The sequence below is a fragment of the Dicentrarchus labrax genome, unplaced genomic scaffold (assembly GCF_905237075.1).
Source record: "Dicentrarchus labrax unplaced genomic scaffold, dlabrax2021, whole genome shotgun sequence".
Classification (NCBI taxonomy): domain Eukaryota; kingdom Metazoa; phylum Chordata; class Actinopteri; family Moronidae; genus Dicentrarchus; species Dicentrarchus labrax.
In genome coordinates this window covers 1,840,188-1,867,437 of record NW_026136702.1, presented here as the reverse complement: position 1 = coordinate 1,867,437, position 27,250 = coordinate 1,840,188, and the positions used below count along the sequence as shown (strand labels likewise).

General features: G+C 39.7%; 1 protein-coding gene and 3 long non-coding RNA genes across 5 annotated transcripts in view; all 4 read left to right on the top strand.

Moving 5' to 3' along the window:
• The window catches only part of LOC127373978 (uncharacterized), a 423,284-nt gene that overhangs the window by 161,115 nt on the left and 234,919 nt on the right, over window positions 1–27,250 (top strand). The window contains exons 21-22 of the mRNA XM_051418866.1: window positions 8,027–8,200; window positions 8,372–8,459. Coding sequence (XP_051274826.1) covers window positions 8,027–8,200; window positions 8,372–8,459 — 262 coding nt within the window. The remainder of the gene's footprint in view (window positions 1–8,026; window positions 8,201–8,371; window positions 8,460–27,250) is intronic.
• On the top strand, window positions 235–2,702 carry LOC127374026 (uncharacterized). Its single transcript, XR_007886971.1, has 4 exons — window positions 235–567; window positions 966–1,039; window positions 2,406–2,587; window positions 2,685–2,702. It is a non-coding gene; the product is annotated as an uncharacterized LOC127374026 (long non-coding RNA).
• Window positions 15,300–16,353, top strand: LOC127374065 (uncharacterized). The gene is made up of 2 exons (XR_007886983.1): window positions 15,300–15,527; window positions 15,989–16,353. It is a non-coding gene; the product is annotated as an uncharacterized LOC127374065 (long non-coding RNA).
• On the top strand, window positions 17,006–18,313 carry LOC127374085 (uncharacterized). 2 transcript variants are annotated; one of them, XR_007886989.1, is made up of 4 exons: window positions 17,006–17,093; window positions 17,263–17,380; window positions 17,469–17,590; window positions 18,049–18,313. It is a non-coding gene; the product is annotated as an uncharacterized LOC127374085 (long non-coding RNA). The 2 variants fall into 2 exon arrangements; XR_007886987.1 differs by having other exon boundaries at window positions 17,263–17,385.

Genomic DNA, 27,250 nt, shown 5'->3' with positions numbered 1-27,250 from the left:
AGACGTGGTACAGAGAGACTTTGTTATTTCTCACAAACAGTTTAGTTTTTTGTTTTGGCCACAGAAAAATATTTTTTAAAGGCGGATAACAACATTTTATTACATTTTCCTTTTGGTGTACGAGGAATACAGCATCCTCCAGGTGAGTTAAGTAGTCCTCTCCAGGGCCTCTGTCTGCTGTATGTTGGCGGGCATCAGAAATGTTTGATATCTGTATATGTTCATTGTACAGAGGTCATATATGATGGGAACTGCCTTTCTGTATGTGTGATATCCTTTAAACTGGAGAGTGTCAGAGGTTAGAAGAGATCATAGAGAGTGGGATCAACACGTGAGTCAAAACCAAGCTGGAGGCCTTCTCCTCTGGGGTTGAAAACAGAGATTTACCCCACGACACGGCAGGTTTAAAGCTCCCTGTGGTGGAGGGTCGGGCCTCTGACTCCAGTATGGGGACTGACCCTCAACCAGTAACCAGAGGCCTCAGGGACCAGTCCGTCCTCCTGTAGACTTGGATTAGAGGAACACAGGATGGAGTCAGGACACCCTGGGGGGAGTAAGGAACTACAGGTGTTACACTATATTATATTCTATCATTAGATTATTATTACTGCTGTATTTGGCTGTTGTAGCTGCTCACGTGGAGCTGATTTCAACTATTTAGGAAGGACTGTGACTAATTATTATTGTCATTAATCTAAATTGTACAACTTGAGAATATATTGAGAAATGCCCGTTACAATCCTCCAGAGCCCACAGTGACACAATGTTGTCTGACCAACAGTTCAAAGCTGAAAATAGTAAAAGTAGTAATACTACACTACAGAAATACTGCATTACAACTTAAAGTGCTGCATTAAAAAAGTTCCTCAGTTACAGAAGTATTATCAGCACATTGTAGTTGAAGCTCCCAGTCTCTCTCTGCAGACACTCACTCAGTCTTATCTCACACAACCGTGACGTCACAGCCACTTCCTGTCCACAGGTTACTTTCACTTTGTGAACTCGTCGTGTCGCAGCTTCTTCTTCTGTCCATGTGAAGGTTGGTAAGAGACACTTTTCACTGTTTGACTCCTCAATGACTCTTTGTTCATCTTGTTAGTTTAGTTCAGTAGAAAGAGCAGAAAACTCTACTAACAGTCAACTGAGAACCAACATGGAGGAAGAGTGTCCTCCATCTTACTGTCAGTGTGTCACTGTTCAAAGTAATCAGAGTACTCACTGACAGTACTCAGAGTACTCACTGTATGATTTCTGTCTGTCTTTATGAGCTCACCTTATCAATGTAGTTGAAGTATGTAAAGTGAAAGTAGTCAGTGTACAGAATGGCCTCTGTCAGTGTTGTATTATTAAATTAGTGGATGATTATTATTGATGCATTAACATGTAATCAGTACTTTAATGTTGGAGTTGCTGCAGGTGGAGCCAATATAAACTACTTCAAATACTTTTGGCTGCTTGAATGTAAAATAATGAATTCTATTTTATAAACTGATCCCATGTTTGAAAAGTAAGCAGGAAGTAAAGCTGTCAGATAAATGCAGCTCCATGAGGCCATCTAGTGGACTGATAGTAGAAGTAGAGCAGCTGATGGCAGCTTTCTGCTCTCATTCTTCCTCAACACTGACCAATGAGAACAAGCAGCATCTCCTCTGGCCAATAACAAACCACTATTGATCCATGTATTGATTAGTTTGCAATGTGTGACAGTGATGAGAAAAGGCCATCAGTAGTTCCCAGAGTTCACAGTCATGTTTTCTAACTGCTTCTTTAGTCTGAGCAACAGTCCAACAAGCCAAAGGGATTCAACTGACACTGAGATGAAACAGAGAGAAGCAGCCAATCAGTGGAGAAGCAGCTGATAGTTTTACAGGAGAAATGATGTAAATCAGTGGTTCCCAACCTGAGGGTCGGGACCCCCGCTAGTGGTCACCAAAGCTTCATGGGGGGTCTGTAGGTTGGCCTATATCTCAGCATCTGGTTCACTTCTGTGAAGAAAAGTCAATGTAAAGTAAACTGTCTAATAGATCAATGACCAAACATCAGGGACAAGAAAACAGTGAATTTGTCCAAAAAGAAGCATATTAAGTATTTATGATTGTTAAAATGATAAAAGATACATAACACAGACAAACTGTATAAAAAGTTCCCTAAACAGGAAATAATCTGCTCAGAATTCATCAGAATCAACTTCAACTTCTTGCAGTTACTGAGTTCAATATTTGGGTTGATTGTACAGTTTTGGATATAATATGAAATATGTATAAAATATGTCACTCAGTCGGGGGTCGTCAGTTTACTCAGTGATAGAAAAAGGTTGGGAACCACTGATGTAAAGGATGAATGAGTGATGATGAGTTCTCAGTGCTGATCAGTGATTGGACTGATGCTTTCAGCTCTGCTCTCAGTGTTTCCTCTACAGATGAAGGTAGAAAGTCTCTGGGAGCTGATGTGGATGTGAATTCAGCAGCAGCTGCCAAGGTAACAGGATTGATTTTGGATTATTGGACTAGCTGCCACTGCATGCTCTGACTGGATATAGTAGACTTGGAAAAAGAGCAACATTTCAACTGTTGAGGAGCTTTTCAAAGTCAGTCAAATAGAAGTGAAACAGCAACATGAAGTGTATTCCTCTAGTCTTCAACCAACCCCACAGACTAAAGAGCAATGTGAATGTCATTTCTTAGATACTGCAGCTCAAAGTGCCAACAACATTTCTACTCTGCATGGAAACTGTCAGATGAGTGGATTCAGTAATGAGCTGAATGAGCCGTTTATATCAGCCAGTAGAGTCCTATTGTCCTATTGTGTGTTAGAAATATACAGTCTGCATCTCCAGCACTTACACACTGACAGATGCTAACTTGCATATGTTGGTCAATTAGCATAATTAGCATTAATAATCAGCTACATCGACAATATTTCAGTAATTGTTTGGCTGATTCGAACGATATAGGAGTGTTTTTTGGGGGTTATTGAGGATGATGAATCAATTTCTGACATCTGTGACAACATTTCATCTCCCAGTGAGCTGATTTTTGAGGATTTCTTCGTCAATTTTGAGATTATTTATTTGCTTAATGAATAACCACAGCTGCAGAGACACAGGTCAATGAGAAAATGCTGCACAGCAAAAGAACACCAGCAGAAATATGAATAAATATCTGAACACCAATGACAAAGAGCTTCCTAAACTGCAGTTCCAATGTATTATGCATATAAATAACCTCAATATTAGTGAACCTGGAGTTCAAATAAAATAAATTAAAGTGCAATTTTGTATTTTTTAAATGTCAGAATTTGATCCATCATCCTCAGCAACTCCCAAAACCACTACTATAGTATCTGTTGAAATATTCTCCATACAGATATACATACATGCTTATTAATGCTAATAATGATAATTGAGTTGGAATCTGTCCGTTTCTAAATGCTGGGGACCCACACTGTACATTTCTGACATAAAACTTTGGGACTCATTTCCGAGTTCATGTTGCTGCGAGTCGACTAATCCCTCCAATCAGAGCTGTGTGTGTTTGTCATGTGACTGAGAGGAATAATGGGAAATAATGTGTGATCTCTCCCAGCAGGTTGCTGTGTCTGTGTGAAGGTGTGGGCTCTGCTATGGATCAGTGTGAGGACAGAGAGGAGGGAGTCCCTCCCTCTAAAAGCACTCTGTGTGGGGAACATGACACAAGGACCAAAGCTCAGAGGTGAGATGAGGATCTCTAACTGTCCATGACTCTTCTCCATGTCACAAAGACTCTGATTCTCCATTTGAAACAAAGACATTTATCTGAGCTAAAGTACGTAGTTGTCAGTATTCAAACAGGGCTGGACAATCTGATCTCAAATCAGTATCAGGAGAAACATTCAGCTTCATAATGAGAAATGTAACAGTAACGTGTTTGAATCAATCGGAGCAGATTTCCTTCCTCATGTTGCTCACTGCTGATGTTTGTCCTGATTCATTCCAGTCTGACCAGTTCCACATTCTGCTCTTCTGGACTGGGAACTGATTGCTCTCTGGTTAGATGTTGTAGCTGCTCTCACTTTAATTATATGGAATTCAGACAGTGTGTTGAGGTGTGTGACATCAGTAAATTGTGTTCAGTAACACGTCCATAATGTCAGTAATTGAAGACATTGTTCTTATTGTCCAGCTCTGTATTCAAACATTTCAAATTATACATCATTTCCCAAAGTCTTTGATTCAGTGAGAATGTTTCTGAATATGTGAGCTTTAATGAATTTCTTTCTATCAGGATCCATCAGAGACCAGACTGTCCTGAACCTGAACCCAGCTGTGTGTCCATGAAGAGTGATCACTCTAAGGATGATCCTGTAAACTTCAAAGATGGCGGCCACTCTGTTGATCAAAGGTGAGGATTTCAAAACTGATGGTGAAAATAAAATGATGTGTTTTTATCAAACTCTCTGTTGTGAAATCTCTATTTTTAAATGTTTTAAATGTCTTTTAATGGACGGTGATGGTTTGTGTGTGATCAGCTCAATTTACAACAGCCTCAGTTTCACAGTGAACAAATAGTTGCAGCAGTTTATAGAAACTCACTGCTTTGACACCACGTCTGTTCCTCTTTTTATCCTAATTGGACCGATATGGTCACTCCACTCCATCATTTCCCCGCCTATACTGCACACTGCACTGAATACAGCTTTAAAATACACAGTGAAACATGTCTAAATCAAAGAGTGACTGGTCTATGGAAAATCGTATATTCTTCAAAGATGGGCTCCACTCTGTTGATCAAAGGTGAGGATTTCAAACTGATGGTAAAATAAAATGATGTGTTTTTATCAGACTCTCAGTTGTGAAATCTCCAGTTTTTCAACCTTTACTGACTCAGATGAAGTTCTCTGAGCACCAACACTCTTTCAGCAGCAGCTGCCTCACACTCACACAATCAAACACATTCACACTGGGAGCTGCCCAGTACAACCAGTCTGATACAAGCAGACACTGAGCAGCTCCACTGGAGCAGCTGGAGGCTCTAGGTGCCTTGCTCCAGGGCACTTCAGCAGTGTACAGTGAGGGAGGGAGAGCTATATGGAGGGGTTGGTGAGAGCTGTTGGGACTGAACCAAACTGAGCTGTTGATTCTCAGTGGGATCAGCAGGACTAGTAAACCTTTACCACTACAGGGAGTCATCAGATTCACTGTTCACATCCAAATATCACTTCATGGACCTTTACCTTGTGTTTTTCTCTGTGTGGACAGACATAATGTGAGCTCATTCTTCATGATTCCTCCACAGAGTGGACCAGGAGAGCTCAGAGGTTCCCAGTGGTCAGTCTGCCCAGCAGCATCAAACACACCTGGACTCCATATTTATGGTCTGTACATGGACAACAACTACTTTTACATCTATTGTGTTCACAATAATCTCCATGCTGCACTTTTTAGACCAGTGGATTGTCAGTCTGTCCAACATGGATCTGATGTTTGCTTCCATGATTTGACTTTGATTGAGTCATTCATATAATATTCTGTTCCAGCTGCTGGAGGACAACATTGTCACTTTTGTGAAGAACGAGCTGAAGAAGATCCAGAAGGTTCTGAGTTCAGATTACCCAGAATGCTCAGAGAGTCAGAGGGAGGATGAGGAGGTGTTGGATGGTGAGGATGAAGAGCAGAGGAGGAGCAGCAGAGAGGCATTTCTGAAGATCACAGTGCACTTCCTGAGGAGAATGAAGCAGGAGGAGCTGGCTGACTGTCTACAGAGCAGTAAGAGGATTTTAACAGATTGAACATGTTGGAAAGAGGAAATGGAGGCAACATGGGAGAAGTTTACTTTTAAAACTCTGCTGATAATATGATGCACACATTGTATCAGATCTATGAATTCTTCTGGACTGAAAACAGAAACTGTTCACAACTGATGAGCTGAAGAGATTTAATGGGGGGAGGAAAATAAATACCATCTTGATGTCTTAAAGTTCACATCCATCAGATTTATTGGAGCTTCTACTTATTAACTACATTTCTTCTTTGTTCATTCAGTAACTGTTGCTGCAGCGTGCCGACGTGAACTTAAATCTAACCTGAAGAAGAAGTTCCAGTGTGTGTTTGAGGGGATTGCTAAAGCAGGAAACCCAACCCTTCTGAACCAGATCTACACAGAGCTCTACATCACAGAGGGAGGGACTGCAGAGGTCAATGATGAACATGAGGTCAGACAGATTGAAACAGCATCCAGGAAACCAGACAGATCAGAAACAACAATCAGACAAGAAGACATCTTTAAAGCCTCACCTGGAAGAGATGAACCAATCAGAACAGTGATGACAAAGGGAGTGGCTGGCATTGGGAAAACAGTCTTAACACAGAAGTTCATTCTGGACTGGGCTGAAGACGAAGCCAACCAGGACATACAGTTCACATTTCCATTCACTTTCAGAGAGCTGAATGTGCTGAAAGAGAAAAAGTACAGCTTGGTGGAACTTGTTCATCACTTCTTTACTGAAACTAAAGAAGCAGGAATCTGCAGGTTTGAAGAGTTCCAGGTTGTGTTCATCTTTGACGGTCTGGATGAGTGTCGACTTCCTCTGGACTTCCACAACACTGAGATCCTGACTGATGTTACAGAGTCCACCTCAGTGGGTGTGCTGCTGACAAACCTCATCAGGGGGAAACTGCTTCCCTCTGCTCGCCTCTGGATAACCTCACGACCTGCAGCAGCCAATCAGATCCCTCCTGAGTGTGTTGACATGGTGACAGAGGTCAGAGGGTTCACTGACCCACAGAAGGAGGACTACTTCAGGAAGAGGTTCAGAGATCAGGAGCAGCCCAGTAGAATCATCTCCCACATCAAAACATCACGAAGCGTCCACATCATGTGCCACATCCCAGTCTTCTGCTGGATCACTGCTACAGTTCTGGAGGATGTGTTGAAGACCAGAGAGGGAGGAGAGCTGCCCAAGACCCTGACTGAGATGTTCATCCACTTCTTGGTGGTTCAGTCCAAAGTGAAGACCATCAAGTATGATGGAGAAGCTGAGACAGATCCACACTGGAATAAAAACAGCAAGGAGATGATTGAGTCTCTGGGAAAACTGGCTTTTGAGCAGCTGCAGAAAGGCAACCTGATTTTCTATGAATCAGACCTGACAGAGTGTGGCATTGATATCAGAGCAGCCTCAGTGTACTCAGGAGTGTTCACACAGATCTTTAAAGAGGAGAGAGGACTGTACCAGGATGTGGTTTTCTGCTTCGTCCATCTGAGTGTTCAGGAGTTTCTGGCTGCTCTTCATGTCCATCTGACATTCATCAACTCTGGAGTCAATCTGCTGGCAGAACAACAAACAACATCCTGGTGGTTTAAATTAATTAAAGACAAAGAGAATCTAAAACATCTCCACCAGACTGCTGTGGACAAGGCCTTAGAGAGTCAACAAGGACATCTGGACTTGTTCCTCCGCTTCCTCCTGGGTCTTTCACTGGAGACCAATCAGAATCTCCTGAGACAGACAGGAAGTAGCTCACAGACCAATCAGGAAACAGTTGAATACATCAAGAAGAAGATCAGTGAGAATCCTTCTGCAGAGAGAAGCATCAATCTGTTCCACTGTCTGAATGAACTGAATGATCGTTCTCTAGTGGATCAGATCCAACAGTCCCTGAGTTCAGGACGTCTCTCCACAGATGAACTGTCTCCTGCTCAGTGGTCAGCTCTGGTCTTCATCTTACTGTCATCAGAAAAAGATCTGGACGTGTTTGACCTGAAGAAATACTCTGCTTCAGAGGAGGCTCTTCTGAGGCTGCTGCCAGTGGTCAAAGCCTCCAACAAAGCTCTGTAAGTACAGAAATTTCTGTATTATCACTTAAATACTCTGCTATCTTTTCGACTTAGAGAGATTATAAAAACATTATATATCACCAACATTGGGAACTCCTCACTAGCTGATATCATTTTTACAGAACTAATTTAAAGTGTTTTTGGTTTTGGCTGAGTGATAAAGTGCTGGTCACAAATGTTATTTTTCTTATTGTTGATCATTGTCTCTACAGACTGAGTGACTGTAACCTCTCAGAGAGAAGCTGTGAAGCTCTGTCCTCAGTTCTCAGCTCCCAGTCCTCTAGTCTGAGAGAGCTGGACCTGAGTATGAACGACCTGCAGGATTCAGGACTGAAGCTGCTTTCTGTTGGACTGAAGAGTCCACACTGTAAACTGGAAACTCTCAGGTCAGAATTCGTCAACCTGTTCAACTGATAACCACTTTAAACCTGAATTATGTTGATGGATACAATTGTAATCTTCCTAACATTGTCTCAAATCATTGTTTTGTTTATTTAGTTTGAGTCTCTTTCCTTGAACATGTTTATTATGTAATGTGTTGTTTTGTGTGTTTGCAGGCTGTCACACTGTCTGATCACAGAGGAAGGTTGTGCTTCTCTGGTCTCAGCTCTGAGCTCCAACCCCTCCCATCTGAGAGAGCTGGACCTGAGCTACAATCATCCAGGAGACTCAGCGACAAAGCTGTCTGCTGCACTGGAGGATCCACACTGGAGACTGGACATTCTCAGGTATGTGGCGGATCAATACAGTAGTAGTAGTCAGGTGACAGAGGAAAGGTGATGAACTGTTTCTCTGGACCGATGTCTTGTTTCGACATTGGAAAATAGGACAGTGGTTTATCCTGATGGGTTGGTGAGCATCATGGCGGGTTGATATTTGTCAATGTTGTCACGCTGCAGGTTTGTGCGCTCATATCATAAATAGTCAAGAAAATGATCCTGAACCTTTCAGTCTGGATCTGAATTTAGCTGTCCTTGAAGATGACTCAAAAGTGCATCATCAATAAGTGAAAATAATGAGCTGTAGCCATCGGCCAATAAGAAGAAGCTCCACTGAACTGAAAGACTATCAGCTGATTAATAATAAGTGCTCCATGTGAAGATGTAAGTCCATTTGTAGAGAATAACCTCTGTGTATGAGAGCGATGTAATGTCCATGTTTCCATGCTGATCTGACCCCCTCCTCCTTTCAGGGTGGAGCCTGCTGGAGTCCGATGGTTGAGACCAGGTGTGAGGAAGTGTAAGTGTGAAAACAAAGCAGCACACATTCAACCATCTTCACACTGTGACATCACTCATTCACAGCTCTGATGTCATCATCAAAGTGTCAATCAATGATCAGATGATAGATCAATAACTGCAGCTGTATTGTGTCTTGTTCTCGCCATCAGATTCCTGTGAACTCACAGTCGACACAAACACAGTGAACAGAAACATCAAACTGTCTGACAACAACAGGAAGATGATTCATGTGGAGGAGGTTCAGTCATATCCTGATCATCCAGACAGATTTAACTACTGGGATCAGCTGCTGTGTAGAAATGGTCTGACTGGTCGCTGTTACTGGGAGGTCGAGTGGCGAGGAGGAGTTTCTATATCAGTGAGTTACAGAGGAATCAGCAGGAGAGGAAACAGTAGAGACTGTTGGTTTGGATGGAATGATCAGTCCTGGAGTCTGTGCTGCTCTGATGATGGTCGTTACTCTGTCTGGCACAATAAGAGAAGAACACCCATCTCCTCCTCCTCCTCCTCCTCCTCCTCCTCCTCCTCTGGTAGAGTAGCAGTGTATGTGGACTGTCCTGCTGGCACTCTGTCCTTCTACACAGTCTCCTCTGACACACTGATCCACCTCCACACCTTCAACACCACATTCACTGAACCTCTTTATCCTGGGTTCGGGTTCGGGTCTGGTTCCTCAGTGTCTCTGTGTCCTCTGTAGGAGGGAGAGACAAACTTTCTCACTGCTGACCAGATAGTTCAGTCTGTACAGGATCACACACAGCTGATGTTAGTTAGTACCAACCTGATGTGTTTACTGTAATAGAGGAGGAAGAGGAGGCTGAAGGAAGAGAAGAGCAAAGGATGCTGGGATGAAGGGATCATGTGTGAGGGTAATGTGCAGCCTGCAGACGTAGAGATGAAAGAAATGATAGAAAGAATTGATCTTCTATAACTCTGAGAAAAATGAACATTTTTAGGATCAAATGTGGCTGCTTGTTTTTCAAATCTTCTTCTTTTTGAAAGCACAGTTAGAGGGAAAGTGTTTTTATGACTCAAATATTAAAGTGTGAACAAATATTCAACTTTGAGTCTAAAACTGAACTTTGTTGCCTTAAAACTTTTGTTTCTGTGAAGAAAAAATGCTAACGTTATCTTTCAACCATAATGTGTGCTACCAAACAAAGACACATACTCTCCACTAGAGCCGCTGACTGCTAGCTCAACGTCCCAAACAGAGAAGATCACAACAATAGCATGTCTTCATAAACCACCCTTGTTCGTCTTCATACAATATGTTGGGAAGTTGCAGTAAATATCAATACAATATGTTCTATATCCCTTTGTGTTGTGTCTCTCCTTCGTCTGTTAAGATAACTGAACATGTTGTGAGTCTCGAGGCATTGTCAGCCTTTATATCTAATTTGTAAATGCTTAATAAGCCATAGATAGTGCTCACTTTAGATCAGCTCGTGCAAAATACTTAATTAAGGAGTAGTAAGTGCTTTGTAACTGTGAATTCCTGCATTAATCACTGTTTATAGGCCATCATTAGAAAATGAATTTGTTGTGAGTTTTTATAGAACATCTGCTAACACAGTCACTAATCATTAATACATGTCTGAATAGTGGATGTGCAAGTGCATGCAGAAATGTACAGTACAATGAAGAGTAAAACATTTATAACTGTGATTATAAACCACATAGTAATGACTATTTACAGCAGAATCATGCTTTATAAATGATGGATTCAGTATTTACTAATCCATAACTAATGTGCTTATCAATGATGAATAAAACATGTTTAACTGTGTTTATAAACTACATACTAATGTGTATTCATGCGTTATAAATGATGATTTCAGTATTTATTCATGCTTAACTAATGCTTAATAGTGTGTACTCATTATAAAGTGTTACCCAGATTTATTCAAATATCATTCAATTGGTTCAATTCGTTAAAACATTAATGAGAAACAGGACTTTCTGACATTAATGGGTGTCAATCTGGTTAAACTTTAATAAAATGAATAAATCAACTTCAATCCAGAACTCTTGTGAGTCTGTTTAAGGAATAGATGAGAGATAGATTTGATTTCTGTTTTACAGAAAGAACATAATGGAGAAAATCAGAGTTAAAAATTCACTATTAATTCTTACTTTTAATATGTATGTAACGCCCATTAGTTACACACACAGTGCAATCCCCAGTTTTACAGTTTAACAATGTGTAGAGCGATACAGCCTAGTAGATTTCAGATGTAGTTGCTTAGTTTCACCAGCAGGGTGCGCATTCATCCCACACAAACACTGGCAGCGCCTTAAGTATGGAGTTAGATTTGTGTCTTTATTACATGCGAGAAAATAAATGATCTGAGAGAAAAAGTTATCACACTGAGAGCAAAAAATATTAATATTTGAGACTAAAAAAGTTTTGAGAGAAAGTATTTTCTCATAGAACATAAAAAAATATAAATGTTTAAAATTATTTCTGAGAAAAACAAATCTCTCTCAAAATGAATTAGCCATCATGCTAGGTAAACTTGCAAACTCATCGGTTTTCCATGCTGGGATTTAAAATAAAAACTAATTACCATGACAGTACAGGCACACACATATTGGTGGGTTGCTAATGTAAGAGTTAGTCCTAGACCTGCAGTTTACCTTGTCAGCTCTAGACCTCGGCTACATGCTAAAGAATATTTAGAATAATAATAATGTGTAGCTGAGTTTGCAAGCTACACATGCAGTGTAGCTAAACGTGTAGTGCAACAACCATACAAAGACTATTTTACACAAAACTAGGTGGGACACTTTCAAACGGTCTATCAATCACTGTCTAACGTTAGCTAGCTATAGGGTTGCCACCTTCCATGCAGACTAGCTGAAAGTTGTCCAGGAGGTTGTATACGATGAACAAAGGTAGAAACTAGCTCACTACTCACTAAATAAGGTATTTTAAAAGGAAAGAGAAGACACAATCAGACTTGGATAATAATGCAGGAAAGTATTACACAGTTTGTAATAACAGGCTTATTCAGGTGTCCACCAGGTCAATTTCTAGAAGAGGCCTTACACACTTCCTTCACTTACACAGGACAAGTGCACAGGAGAACAAAATGATGTTGCATCCCTCTCACAAATGTGATAGAAAACTGCTAAAAAACGTAATAACATAAGTTAATTACGTACATCACAAGTTAAAAGCAGTTACTAGACATATAGTGTGTGTGTGTGTGTGTGTGTGTGTGTGTGTGTGTGTGTGTGTGTGTGTGTGTGTGTGTGTTGAGGGGGCGTTACAGTGAGTTAAGAAGTCTGATTGCAAGTTATCAAATTAAACCTTATTTTTTGGACCCGGGGCCTCCATTCCCTCTTTGTGTGGGGACAGCGCATCTGACGAGCAGCAGCAGCCCATAAAGCGACGGAGGGTGCTGGGACCAGGAGAACAACAGAGGCTGGCTACAGAGGTAAGTTGTGATGTCATTGTCAGCGTTTCCCCTAGAACTTTTTTCAGGCCTGGTAGTATGTAGCCAAAACCAAAAACCCTGAACAACCAGCACCTTAGTAATCATATACTTGACTTGGACATAGGCATGTGTTCAGTCAGGATCACTTGCATCAAAATAGCTTTATTGCAAATTAAAGCTGATGATGTATCTTTTACAGGTATGTGATACTATCCTGATTCATGCCAAGGAGAGGTTCTCCTTCACCCAGCACCTCATCAGCGCAACACTGTTGCACGGAAAGTTGTTCCCACAACACAGTGTGAAGTTCCCCGATGCAGCGCTTGAAACAACCGTGGAGGCGCACCCGATGTTGAACAAGGCCAAGCTCAAAACCGAACTGTCCCTCATCTATGAGAACAGTGAGTTCAAGGCTTGTAGTGGTGCAGTGCCTCTGTACCAGTTCTTCATGGAGAACAACCTTCAGAGCACTTTCACAGAGACTGTCAGCCTCCTCAAGATCCTCATCACCACACCCATGACAACAGCTGAGTCAGAAAGGTGCTTCTCTACACTGAAGAGGATCAAGACCTTCCTGAGAAACAGCATGACACAGGATCGCCTGAATGCTCTGGCTATGCTCTCCATGGAGAAGAAACTTGTCAGGGACATTCCTGACTTTAATAAAAGGGTCATTGAGAGGTTTGCCACTCAGAAGGACAGACGGGCAAAATTCCTGTACAAATAAGATGACACACACACACACACACACACACACACACACACACACACACACACCGCAGCACTGACCACATGTTTCTTTGTATATAGTTGACCTTAGCATAAAGAATCATCCAGTTATATATGGTACTCTAGAAAGTCTTAATAGTGTGTTTGCTAATATTACTGTATATGTGTTGTTTTGTATCAATGAATTGTTGCAGTTCTGGAGCACATTAACAATTAGTTACATTTAGTTTGATCATAAAATACTGTATGCTATTCTTCCAGTCAAAGGTTTGAGTTCAGCCACTTGATATCCATTTCTATATTATACATCCTTTATACAGTGTAAGATTTCCTATAAACTTTATAATAATTTCATGTTATTGTCCACTTTCCACAAAAGATGTTAAGTGTAGAAATAGTCAATTGTTTGTTTCTTGTGTTTGTGCAATATGATGTTTATGTTTTTGTGTAAGAATGCCCCAACTAATATTGGCATTAAATAATTACTGACTATTTCACTGAGCACTGGTGTCCTGCAGTTTGTGTTCAATTGTATTGCGATGGTTACGGAAACAAAAATGTATGGCACAGCCCCACCGAGAATATTTTTCACCAGCCGCCACTGGATTTTACCTGGTTAAATAAAGGTTGAATGAAACAATATAATACAAGGATTTCAATATTCATATAATGTATTATGTTGTGTCTATGTTAGGTAACCATATTCTAACATTTGCAATATTCTTGGTGTGTGTGTGTGTGTGTGTGTGTGTGTGTGTGTGTGTGTGTGTGTGTTTGTGCCCAACGTTGCTGCTCAGTCTGTGTGACTTTCAGTGAGGCAGATACCCTAATGAGCCGCACGACGGATTGTTTATTTCAAAATCGTCCCGACCATCGGCAATCGCCAGGCCAGGCCACCGGGAAATATCCCGGTGCTCCCGATGGCCAGTCCGCCACTGGCAGGGGTGGACTGGCCATCGGGAGCACCGGGCATCGTCCCGGTGGGCCGTTGACCCAATGTGGTCCGGTCCGCTATGTTTTTGTTTTTTCTCTCTCTCTAAATTCCCTCCAGTTGGCTACAGAGGGCTAGCAGTGTGTTGCCAGCATCGACACATATTATTGGTCTATGTCTGTCATTGTCAATCAATCAATGCTGTCAATCACAACACAAACCAGGGTGGGCGGGACCTCATGGCATGGGCCGGAGTGGCGGGACGGGCTGCTGCTGAGCTGAAGATGGATAACCGTAAGAAACACCCGGGTGGCGCTGAAACTTAACGTTAAAAAGCTGAAGTCTCTGGAGGTGGAAGCTGCTAAATGTTGGACATTGACAGACCTATTTGGTGCCGGGGTCACCACCCCAGCAGGTGCTGCTGCGCCGGGAGACGAGCGAGTGGAGGCAGACATGGTGAGTAACGTTAGCCTGGTTTTTCCATTGAATGTGATGGGACCTCATTAACTGCATACTTGTGACAACATATTAGCCCAGAGTTGAAGGGCTGTGACTGTTGGTAGTTGTGGTTGATTTGGTTTAAATATGCCGAATTGTGATATTATGGGTTATAATTGTTCTAAGCTGGCTAACAGTCTCTTGTTGCCGTAGCAACAGTAACCATTGACATGGACTGATGACTGTAAATAGAGATGCAGAATCAATATTGTAAATACAGATGAGATACTTTGAATTTGAGCACAAAATACAAGTAAACCTAGAGGAAATAATTAGTTTAATTTGCAATTTTTGCCATTGAATTTATTGTAATCTTTCAATTCATTTATTGTTTACTGAGGTGATAACTATTTCGTAGGTATAATTTGTGTGTAACTTTAATTTCTGTGTAAATGTGTTACTTTTACTGTAGTTTTCAAATGGCTGTGTATAGTGCTGTCTTGAGCATTGTAAAAAATGGCTGTGAAATCTACAGTTATTGACTGCAGTAAACACAGTAACATTACTGTGTATGATTTTTACAGTAGAATACTGTAAATTTTACAATAAAACCTTGTTGATGCATGTTCAAGATACTGTATTTTCTTTATTTTGATCTATTTGATAAAGTTTGTTTTGTTTTTCTCTGCAAACAGTTATGATTTGTAACCGGTTACTCGTTAACATGTACATATTGTCCCACCCTTAACTCCTGTACTCATTTTCATAGGTTTTTAGTTAGGATTAATCCGGACTCCACCAAGTGCAGTGCCAAGGAGCAGATGAGCCGGAAGACTGGGAGAGTGGTGAAGCGGAAGACTTCATACATGAACCCCCAATCTCCTTCATCAGGGACTTCACTGAGTTCGATTGGCAAACTGACTAGATGCAGGTGAGGTTCTGACGATAGCTTTTGCATTGAAAGTTCAAGATGGTTTATTCACAGATGTTCTCTCAGATATTTTATTAAATAATGTGTGTTAAGCTACTGTTGTGTCAGTGATTGAATGCTGATGGAGACTATGGCCCACTGATGAAGGCTCTTGAGTCGACTTCAGCAGGAAAAATCAAACACGCTGTAATTCATGATCAATCAAAAACATGATAAAAACACAGTTAATTCAACATCTCTTTAAGCATTTTAACACATTGCTAAACTCAATTACATATTGAATCAAAATGTCGGCTACCTTAAACTGAATGCAGCACTGTCATCTTTGGATATTTGATACACTTTCTATCAGGAATAAGTACCTTGACACGACATCACCATCTTAGACCCTCATCACATACGTGGTGCATTACAAAGTGATTGTAATAAATGTAATTGTTTGTTTTCTTCTTTAATTTCAGGGCTCCAACTGGGATCTGGGTCTCCAAGTTCAGGGCAAGCAAGAGGCCATAGACTTTTATTTCAAGTGTGAGGGGAATGAGAAGATTTTACAGTGTCCTGATGCATTGTTCATGCAAATGTTCAGTATTTTAAAGTAAATGTATAATTGTGAAGCTCGGCTGACGTAACGAGCTTTTTTATTTTTGATTTCTTGTTTCTAATGTTTCAGGCGTGCCTGGGTAGTTGCAGTAGTCAGACAAAGTAGAGGTGTCTCTTTCATTGTTGTGTTGGTTCTGAAGTGGTACTTGGTCTGAAAAGTTTGGTAACCTGTGCTTTATCATGTTCCTGTTCACCAAATGTCTTAAATAAATAATTGTGTTAACAATTTTCTTGTTTTCTGTAGTTAATTGAAATATTTTAGAATATGGGTCATTCTATTAATGTTGGATAATAGTAAATCAAAGTGATACAGTATTTAAATTGTACAGTGAGTAACTGAATTTACAATGATCAACTGTTACCCACTGTTAATAGTACAGTATTGCCATTTACAATACCATCTAAAAAAAAGTGCTTAACTGTTTTTATTTGTACAGTAAATAAACCAGCACTGTAAAAACAACTGAAATCACAGTATTTAATCGGTATTTACTTTACAGTTAAACTCTCAATACTGTAAAATAAACTGAAATCACAGTATTTAATTGGTATTTATTTTACAGTAACTACACCAATACTGTAAATGGAAGTACAGTATGTCTACTGTAAAACATATTTACAGTAACTTGCTGGTTAATTGTTGCCAGTAAGTTACTGTAAATTTGAAGGTAATGTTGTTACAGTGAGGTATTGTCACAAAGATCTGACTTTCTTGCATTGGAAAACACTAGTGTCATAATGAAAACATGACAAAGCCATTAGTGTTGTTACGCTCGTGAACGTTTAGTTCAATATGAACTAATCTTTTATCTTGTACATTATTCTGTGGTTATTAATGGTGTGATCATGTACACTAAATGATCAATTATTCTCCATTACAGGTTGTTCTGATATATTTGAGGAGTGGTTCTCCCTCTGTTCTATATGTGGACTTGTTCTCTCATTTGGGACCACTGTTAGAATTTGGTAAGTTTATCATGTAGTTTTTAATGTTATTCATACTTCATAATTATAATAATTTTAAAAAAGTTTTAAAAGAAACGCACATCCAAAAAGTTTTCAACTCTAGGTGCAGGACAGAGGAAAACATTGTCTTTATTTTTCAGAATTAATAATGTATCCAATAATCTCTCAGGCTGACCACTTGACATGTGAGAGCCTGAGGAGTTGTTCCCCCTCCGTCCATGTTCGAGGACTTGCTCTCTCTCTGCCTCCACTTCACCACTTTTTGGCTACTGAGACGTCTCTGATTGGTTGAGTATGTCATGTGTCTTATAATGTTATATGAATTCATACTTGATTTGTGATGATGACTTAATAATGTTTCCATGTCTCTTTTAGGTTGACCACCCTATATATGAGAGCCTAAGGAGTTGTTTTCCCTCTGTCCCCTTTTGAGGACCTGCTTTGTCTCCTCCATCATTCACTGGGCCACTTTTGGGTTCCTGAGCTTATTTCATGTGGTGAGAGGAATGCAATATGTGTATGTTTAAAGGTTTATGTGAAGAAACATACTATATGTGTGATAAAATGACAATTGGTAATTCATAAATGTCTCTTTATATTCTCTGCTACCATCATCTCCTGTCAAACAGGAGAGAGAGAGAGAGAGAGAGAGCTTCGTCTTGACTTTGTGAGTTTATTATGCAACTTGTTTTGTCTCAGATTGAAACAAAAAGATTAACCAATTAATTATTGAAGATTTTCATATTGATGATTTTAATTTCAAACATCTGCATATCTTTTAAGTTCAGTTAACAGTTATGCAGGTAGGCCTTAGGGCTCTTTTGAGACTTCAGTCATCCTTCATGACAGAAAAAGTTGTTCACTAAGTGTCACTACATCACAAAAGGCTACATGGCTACACATACTTGTCAGTACACAGATACTGAGTACAAGTTCTGTTTGCTGTTTCTTGCAGGTCATGAATTTGGTGAGGAGTGGAGCTGGCTGGCTGCGGACGAGGAAGTAGGGCAATATATACATGTGCACATACACGTATATGAGAATGCATATCTATTCAGACCTGTAATTCATGTCTTAGACTTTTTCACACAGCTATAGATCATTATTTGTTTTTCAATTCTCTATTTATGGTTTCATAATGACTGAGTCACCGTTAAAACAAATGAGTTTCAGCTCTAATGCTGCTACTGTCTGTAATATGTTTCTATTTAGATTATTTGTCAGGATATTTTGTTATTATTGTCCCAGTCTGGTTTTAACTAATGCTGGGCTTACACCAAAAGATTTTCACAGTCACAGACTAAAAACTGAAAGGGTAGCATGAGGGTTCTTCCCGTTAGTCTCGTCCCACCCCTAGTCATGACATAACTTCTGTTGTGATTTGACACTATAATGAATAAAGACTGATTGATTGATTGCTATAGCTGTCAATTTTAGTCCTTGAGTTCATAGTTACGTGCTTTATTTGTTAACTGCTATCAAGGAATATGACTCTCCTTTGTAGTATGCTTGAGAGGAGATGCTGCGAGATTTGTGGACTTCTATGTAGTGTCTGCTGATAATGTAGTGGGCTGGTCTGGACACAAAATGCCAGTGCTGAATTTTTGTCCCAGTCCACCCCTGGTAGCGACACCTCTGTTCAGGAGAAGACTGCAGCTAGTGTCGCGACCACTTTTTTTTTTTCCCATGTCCCTTTAGGGCCTCCGTAGTATAGTTATGCTTCTGTGATAGTGTTTAAAAACCAACCGGAGACAGATAAACATGTGTTGAGCTGTGTTAATTGCACTAGCACATGTTATACAGCTAAGAAAGCTGGTTGTTGAGCTCAAACACACGCAGCTGTGTGAACTTGAGTTTACAGAAGATAATTAATTTCATTTTCTTGGGTAAAAACATTCATTTCATAATTTGTGTACATTAAGCTGTGATGAGTTAAAACCATTTAAAAGTCATATACATAATGAATAATTCATGTTCATTGATTTAAGATAAAAAGAGAGTTAAGATAAATAGATAAAAAGAGATTAATGAGATAAATAAGATTTTATTGAAGAGATGCTACTACTACTGCTCTATGCAGGTTGGTTTTATTGTATGAGTGGATTCTGATGGCGAGCCAGAACCTAGTCCATTGGATCGTGGAGGGTGTGACGTCAGCGAGAGCTTCACTGTGCATTGGAGAGAACATCTCTTCATACAGATAATAAACATAAAGTCACACTACCCGGGTAGATGAACTATTACACAAACACACTGAAGAAGGACAAACTGTGAATATTGACTTCATTCAGACTTTTTCTTTTAAATTTTCTTTCTTGTTGTTTATTATTTTGGGCCCATATTTCATAACTCATGCTGTGAAGAGTTTTGTTGTTCTACTGAGCGTTATTCAGTGTAATTTTCTGAGTTGTTGATAACTTCTGATACAATAAAGGAATTTCAGTCATATCTGAAATATTTTATGTTTTGCACTGTTGCCAATAAAGCTATTTGTTACTACTCTTTTCAAACCGTTGTCCTGTTCCATCAATCCTCCTTGAGCGTATCTATTTCTTCTGATAGGCCTAAAGTGAGAGTACATGACAGTCATTTTATTATATGTACATTAGACAGTGTTACATGCATTCGTGAATTTGATTCATTTTCATTGAGTCTGAATTTTATCTCATTGAGTTATTTTTCATTTACTGTTATTTTGGTTTATTTCCAGTGGAAATTGAGTTTTCTGAACTTTATCCTTCGGTAGATCCCGAACTTCCGTAGATCCTTCGTTTGTGTTGTTTCTGTTTAGTCACCCACCCCACACACACTTTTTACTCTGTTTAACCTATTCTATATAGTTTATACAGATTTGTTATTAAAATTAAATGTCTTCTTGTAACCGTAACGGCCCTTTTAGTATTTTTTATTTTTTTTGTAATATGCACATTGAGTTACATATACACTGTAATGTTTAAACTAATTTATCTATATGTATTTTCAGAAAGATAATGAAATCACACAGTGTTGTTTTGCATTGCTGAGGAAGCAGAGGTGCAGGAAAAAAAGAGCAGAAGGAAATGAATGTGCTATATTGTCTTCTGCAGGAGCAAATAAATGCTGGTTAACAGTTCTGTGCGTCGTCCTCTGTTTATGCCCAATCCACACACCTGTTACACATATAAAATAAACAGTTTCTGAATGACATCCCATTGTAGGAGCGAATTATAAACTCACATATACAGTATGTATGTATAGAAGTTATTGTTTACTTTTACATAGTAATTATCCAAATATTTGAGAGGTCTTATGGCTTTCTTGTTTGTTAATTAAAGTCAAAGAGAAATTATAATTCAACAAAATACAGATGAACATTATGGATATGATATTTGCCAACAAGACACATAAGTTTCATAGCAGCGTTAATGGGTTGTGAGTTAATGTTACAATTTAGAAAGAAGACCGTGTCACCTCCGTGCAGTTCCATAAAGTCACCAGCAGGTGTCAGCCTATGAGCAGTGTATGGGAGGAGCCAGATTATTTTGGCTCCTTCTTCTAAATGTTTCAAAGTTGAAAGTTCATTCAGCTTTTGTCATATTTTTTATATTGTGTACACAATTGCAGTTCAAAACTCAAGAAACTTTCATCCCCTTGCTCTCTTGAACATAAAAACATAGGAACAATGTGTGCCGGTATCAGAGTTAAAATGCACTTTATTAAATCTTACTTTTAACATGTATTTGTGAATTTTATTCATTTTCATTGAGTCTGAATTTTATCTCATTGAGTTGAGTGTTCAAATCAATTGCCCCCACAGAAACAAATAAAGGACTTATACAGGCACTCACTGAGTTGGGCATCAGAAATGTTTGATATCTGTATATGTTCATTGTACAGAGGTCATATATGATGAGAACTGCCTTTCTGTATGTGTGATATCTTTTAAACTGGAGAGTGTCAGAGGTTAGAAGAGATCATAGAGAGTGGGATCAACACGTGAGTCAAAAGCAAGCTGGAGGCCTTCTCCTCTGGGGTTGAAAACAGAGATTTACCCCACGACACGGCAGGTTTAAAGCTCCCTGTGGTGGAGGGTCGGGCCTCTGACCCCAGTATGGGGACTGACCCTCAACCAGTAACCAGAGGCCTCAGGGACCAGTCCGTCCTCCTGTAGACTTGGATTAGAGGAACACAGGATTGAGTCAGGCCACCCTGGGGGGAGTAAGGAACTACAGGTGTTACACTATATTATATTCTATCATTAGATTATTATTACTGCTGTATTTGGCTGTTGTAGCTGCTCAGGTGGAGCTGATTTCAACTATTTAGGAAGGACTGTGACTAATTATTATTGTCATTAATCTAAATTGTACAACTTGAGAATATATTGAGAAATGCCTGTTACAATCATCCAGAGCCCACAGTGACACAATGTTGTCTGACCAACAGTTCAAAGCTGAAAATAGTAAAAGTAGTAATACTACACTACAGAAATACTGCATTACAACTTAAAGTGCTGCATTAAAAAGGTTCCTCAGTTACAGAAGTATTATCAGCACAATGTAGTTGAAGCTCCCAGTCTCTCTCTGCAGACACTCACTCAGTCTTATCTCTCTTCCCTCCCCCACACCTGCCGTTGCCCTGACAACCGTGACGTCACAGCCACTCCCTGTCCACAGGTTACTTTCACTTTGTGAGCTCGTCGTGTCGCAGCTTCTTCTTCTGTCCATGTGAAGGTTAGTAAGAGACACTTTTCACTGTTTGACTCCTCAATGACTCTTTGTTCATCTTGTTAGTTTAGTTCAGTAGAAAGAGCAGAAAACTCTACTAACAGTCAACTGAGAACCAACATGGAGGAAGAGTTTCCTCCATCTTACTGTCAGTGTGTCACTGTTCAAAGTAATCAGAGTACTCACTGACAGTACTCAGAGTACTCACTGTATGATTTCTGTCTGTCTTTATGAGCTCACCTTATCAATGTAGTTGAAGTATGTAAAGTGAAAGTAGTCAGTGTACAGAATGGCCTCTGTCAGTGTTGTATTATTATATTAGTGGATGATTATTATTGATGCATTAACATGTAATCAGTACTTTAATGTTGGAGTTGCTGCAGGTGGAGCCAATATGAACTACTTCAAATACTTTTGGCTGCTTGAATGTAAAATAATGAATTCTATTTTATAAACTGATCCCATGTTTGAAAAGTAAACAGGAAGTAAAGCTGCCAGATAAATGCAGCTCCATGAGGCCATCTAGTGGACTGATAGTAGAAGTAGAGCAGCTGATGGCAGCTTTCTGCTCTCATTCTTCCTCAACACTGACCAATGAGAACAAGCAGCATCTCCTCTGGCCAATAACAAACCACTATTGATCCATGTATTGATTAGTTTGCAATGTGTGACAGTGATGAGAAAAGGCCATCAGTAGTTCCCAGAGTTCACAGTCATGTTTTCTAACTGCTTCTTTAGTCTGAGCAACAGTCCAACAAGACAAAGGGATTCAACTGACACTGAGATGAAACAGAGAGAAGCAGCCAATCAGTGGAGAAGCAGCTGATAGTTTTACAGCAGAAATTATGTAAATCAGTGGTTCCCAACCTGAGGGTCGGGACCCCCACTAGTGGTCACCAAAGCTTCATGGGGGGTCTGTAGGTCGGCCTATATCTCAGCATCTGGTTCACTTCTGTGAAGAAAAGTCAATGTAAAGTAAACTGTCTAATAGATGAATGACCAAACATCAGGGACAAGAAAACAGTGAATTTGTCCAAAAAGAAGCATATTAAGTATTTATGATTGTTAAAATGATAAAAGATACATAACACAGACAAACTGTATAAAAAGTTTCCTAAACAGGAAATAATCTGCTCAGAATTCATCAGAATCAACTTCAACTTCTTGCAGTTACTGAGTTCAATATTTGGGTTGATTGTACAGTTTTGGATATAATATGAAATATGTATAAAATATGTCACTCAGTCAGGGGTCATCAGTTTACTCAGTGATAGAAAAAGGTTGGGAACCACTGATGTAAAGGATGAATGAGTGATGATGAGTTCTCAGTGCTGATCAGTGATTGGACTGATGCTTTCAGCTCTGCTCTCAGTGTTTCCTCTACAGATGAAGGTAGAAAGTCTCTGGGAGCTGATGTGGATGTGAATTCAGCAGCAGCTGCCAAGGTAACAGGATTGATTTTGGATTATTGGACTAGCTGCCACTGCATGCTCTGACTGGATATAGTAGACTTGGAAAAAGAGCAACATTTCAACTGTTGAGGAGCTTTTCAAAGTCAGTCAAATAGAAGTGAAACAGCAACATGAAGTGTATTCCTCTAGTCTTCAACCAACCCCACAGACTAAAGAGCATTGTGAATGTCATTTCTTAGATACTGCAGCTCAAAGTGCCAACAACATTTCTACTCTGCCATTGAAACTGTCAGATGAGTGGATTTAGTATTGAGCTGAATGAGCCGTTTATATCAGCCAGTAGAGTCCTGTTGTCCTATTGTGTGTTAGAAATATACAGTCTGCATCTCCAGCATTTACACACTGACAGATGTTAGCTTGCATATGTTGGTCAATTAGCATAATCAGCATTCATAATCAGCTATATGGACAATATAGTAGTGTTTTTTGGGGGGTTATTGAGGATGATGAATCAATTTCTGACATCTGTGGCAACATTTCATCTCCCAGTGGACTGATTTTTAAGAATTATTTAGTTAATTTTGAGATTATTTATTTGCTTAATGCATAACCACAGCTGCAGAGACACAGGTCAATGAGAAAATGCTGCACAGCAAAAGAACACCAGCAGAAATTTTAATAAATATCTGAACACCAATGACAAAGAGCTTCCTAAACTGCAGTTCCAATGTATTATGCATATAAATAACCTCAATATTAGTGAACCTGGAGTTCAAATAAAATAATTTAAAGTGCAATTTTGTATTTTGTAAATGTCAGAATTTGATCCATCATCCTCAGCAACTCCCAAAACCACTACTATAGTATCTGTTGAAATATTCTCCATACAGACATACATACATGCTTATTAATGATAATAATGATAATTGAGTTGGAATCTGTCAGTTTCTAAATGCTGGGGACCCACACTGTACATTTCTAACATTAAACTTTGGGACTCAACATTTCTGAGTTCACGTTGCTGCGAGTCGACTAATCCCTCCAATCAGAGCTGTGTGTGTTTGTCATGTGACTGAGAGGAATGATGGGAAATAATGTGTGATCTCTCCCAGCAGGTTGCTGTGTCTGTGTGAAGGTGTGGGCTCTGCTATGGATCAGTGTGAGGACAGAGAGGAGGGAGTCCCTCCCTCTAAAAGCACTCTGTGTGGGGAACATGACACAAGGACCAAAGCTCAGAGGTGAGATGAGGATCTCTAACTGTCCATGACTCTTCTCCATGTCACAAAGGCTTTGATTCTCCATTTGAAACAAAGACATTTATCTGAGCTAAAGTACGTAGTTGTCAGTATTCAAACAGGGCTGGACAATCTGATCTCAAATCAGTATCAGGAGAAACATTCAGCTTCATAATGAGAAATGTAACAGTAACATGTGTTTGAATCAATCAGAGCAGATTTCCTTCCTCATGTTGCTCACTGCTGATGTTTGTCCTGATTCATTCCAGTCTGACCAGTTCCACATTCTGCTCTTCTGGACTGGACTGGGAGCTGATTGCTCTCTGGTTAGATGTTGTAGCTGCTCTCACTTTAATTATATGGAATTCAGACAGTGTGTTGAAGTGTGTGACATCAGTAAATTGTGTTCAGTAACACGTCCATAATGTCAGTAATTGAAGACATTGTTCTTATTGTCCAGCCCTGTATTCAAACATTTCAAATTATACATCATTTCACAAAGTCTTTGATTCAGTGAGAATGTTTCTGAATATGTGAGCTTTAATGAATTTCTTTCTATCAGGATCCATCAGAGACCAGACTGTCCTGAACCTGAACCCAGCTGTGTGTCCATGAATAGTGATGACTCTATGGATGAACGTATATTCTTCAAAGATGGCCGCCACTCTGTTGATCAAAGGTGAGGATTTCAAACTGATGATGAAAATAAAATGATGTATTTTTATCAGACTTTCAGTTGTGAAATCTCTGTTTATAAATGTTTTAAAATGTCTTTAATGGACGGTGATGGTTTGTGTCTGATCAGCTCAATTTACAACAGCCTCAGTTTCACAGTGAACAAATAGTTGCAGCAGTTTATAGAAACTCACTGCTTTGACACCACGTCTGTTCCTCTTTTATCCTAATATGACCGATATGGTCACTCCACTCCATCATTTTCCCGCCTATACTATGCACTGAATACTATGGGGTGCCGTCTGTAAAGCGGCTCACGCTGAAAATAACAGCAACATTTTGTCACATTTAGCATCAAACAATGTTTAAAAAACTGGTAAGAATTTTTGAGGGTCACTTTTTTGCACATTTACAACAATATTTGTCAACTTAGAGATATTTTAAATAGTTAAATCCAAATATTAAATGTTACACCTAAATGTTAAATCTAAATTCTAAATCTAAATCAAAATCTAAATGTTAAATCCAAATGTTAAATGTTAAATCTAAATGTTTCAGGTGAAACTAAATATTTAACTAATATGCAAATTCAAAATGTCGGTAACCGGAAGTACCAAAATAAAAGCTCGAGGAGGTCAGTGTGTGTTTATAGTGTCAAATAACAATAAAGACCACCGGGGAAATGGACTCTTGGACATGGATTATCGTGATGATAACTACCTAAAATAATAAACACATTTGGAGAAACTGTATTTGAAGAGTGCTTTGAGTTTTTAGTGTCACTTTTATGAACGGTGCGGGACTTATAACCCTGAGGCGGTTGCTGTCGCTGTTGAAAATTTTCGTATAGCCGCCATTTAACTATTTAAAATATCTCTAAGTTTACAAATATTGTTGTAAATGTGCAAAAAAGTGACCCTCAAAAATTCTTACCAGTTTTTTAAACATTGAAGCTAAATGTGACAAAATGTTGCTGTTATTTTCAGCGTGAGCCGCTTTATAGACGGCACCCCATATAATACAGCTTTAAAATACACAGTGAAACATGTCTAAATCAAACACTGACTTTATAGAAATCCTAACCAAGAACTCCCTGGGTACAAATACACTGTGTACAGTCGGTGTATTCAGTCACTGGCAGGTTCTGTCTCAGTGTGTTGTGGGTGCAGTGCAGAACTGATCCTGTTTTTCTATCAGGAGGAAAAAACCTGAACCCAGCTGTGTGTCTATGAAGAGTGATCGCTCTATGGTTCATTCTTTACACTTCAAAGATGGCCGCCACTCTGTTGATCAAAGGTGAGGATTTCAAACTGATGGTAAAATAAAATGATGTGTTTTTATCAGACTCTCAGTTGTGAAATCTTCAGTTCTTAAACCTTTACTGACTCAGATGAAGTTCTCTGAGCACCAACACTCTTTCAGCAGCAGCTGCCTCACACTCACACAGTCAAACACATTCACACTGGGAGCTGCCCAGTACAACCAGTCTGATACAAGCAGACACTGAGCAGCTCCACTGGAGCAGCTGGAGGCTCTAGGTGCCTTGCTCCAGGGCACTTCAGCAGTGTACAGTGAGGGAGGGAGAGCTATATGGAGGGGTTGGTGAGAGCTGTTGGGACTGAACCAAACTGAGCTGTTGATTCTCAGTGGGATCAGCAGGACTAGTAAACCTTTACCACTACAGGGAGTCATCAGATTCACTGTTCACATCCAAATATCACTTCATGGACCTTTACCTTGTGTTTGTCTCTGTGTGGACAGACATAATGTGAGCTCATTCTTCATGATTCCTCCACAGAGTGGACCAGGAGAGCTCAGAGGTTCCCAGTGGTCAGTCTGCCCAGCAGCATCAAACACACCTGGACTCCATATTTATGGTCTGTACATGGACAACAACTACTTTTACATCTATTGTGTTCACAATAATCTCCATGCTGCACTTTTTAGACCAGTGGATTGTCAGTCTGTCCAACATGGATCTGATGTTTGCTTCCATGATTTGACTTTGATTGAGTCATTCATATAATATTCTGTTCCAGCTGCTGGAGGACAACATTGTCACTTTTGTGAAGAACGAGCTGAAGAAGATCCAGAAGGTTCTGAGTTCAGATTACCCAGAATGCTCAGAG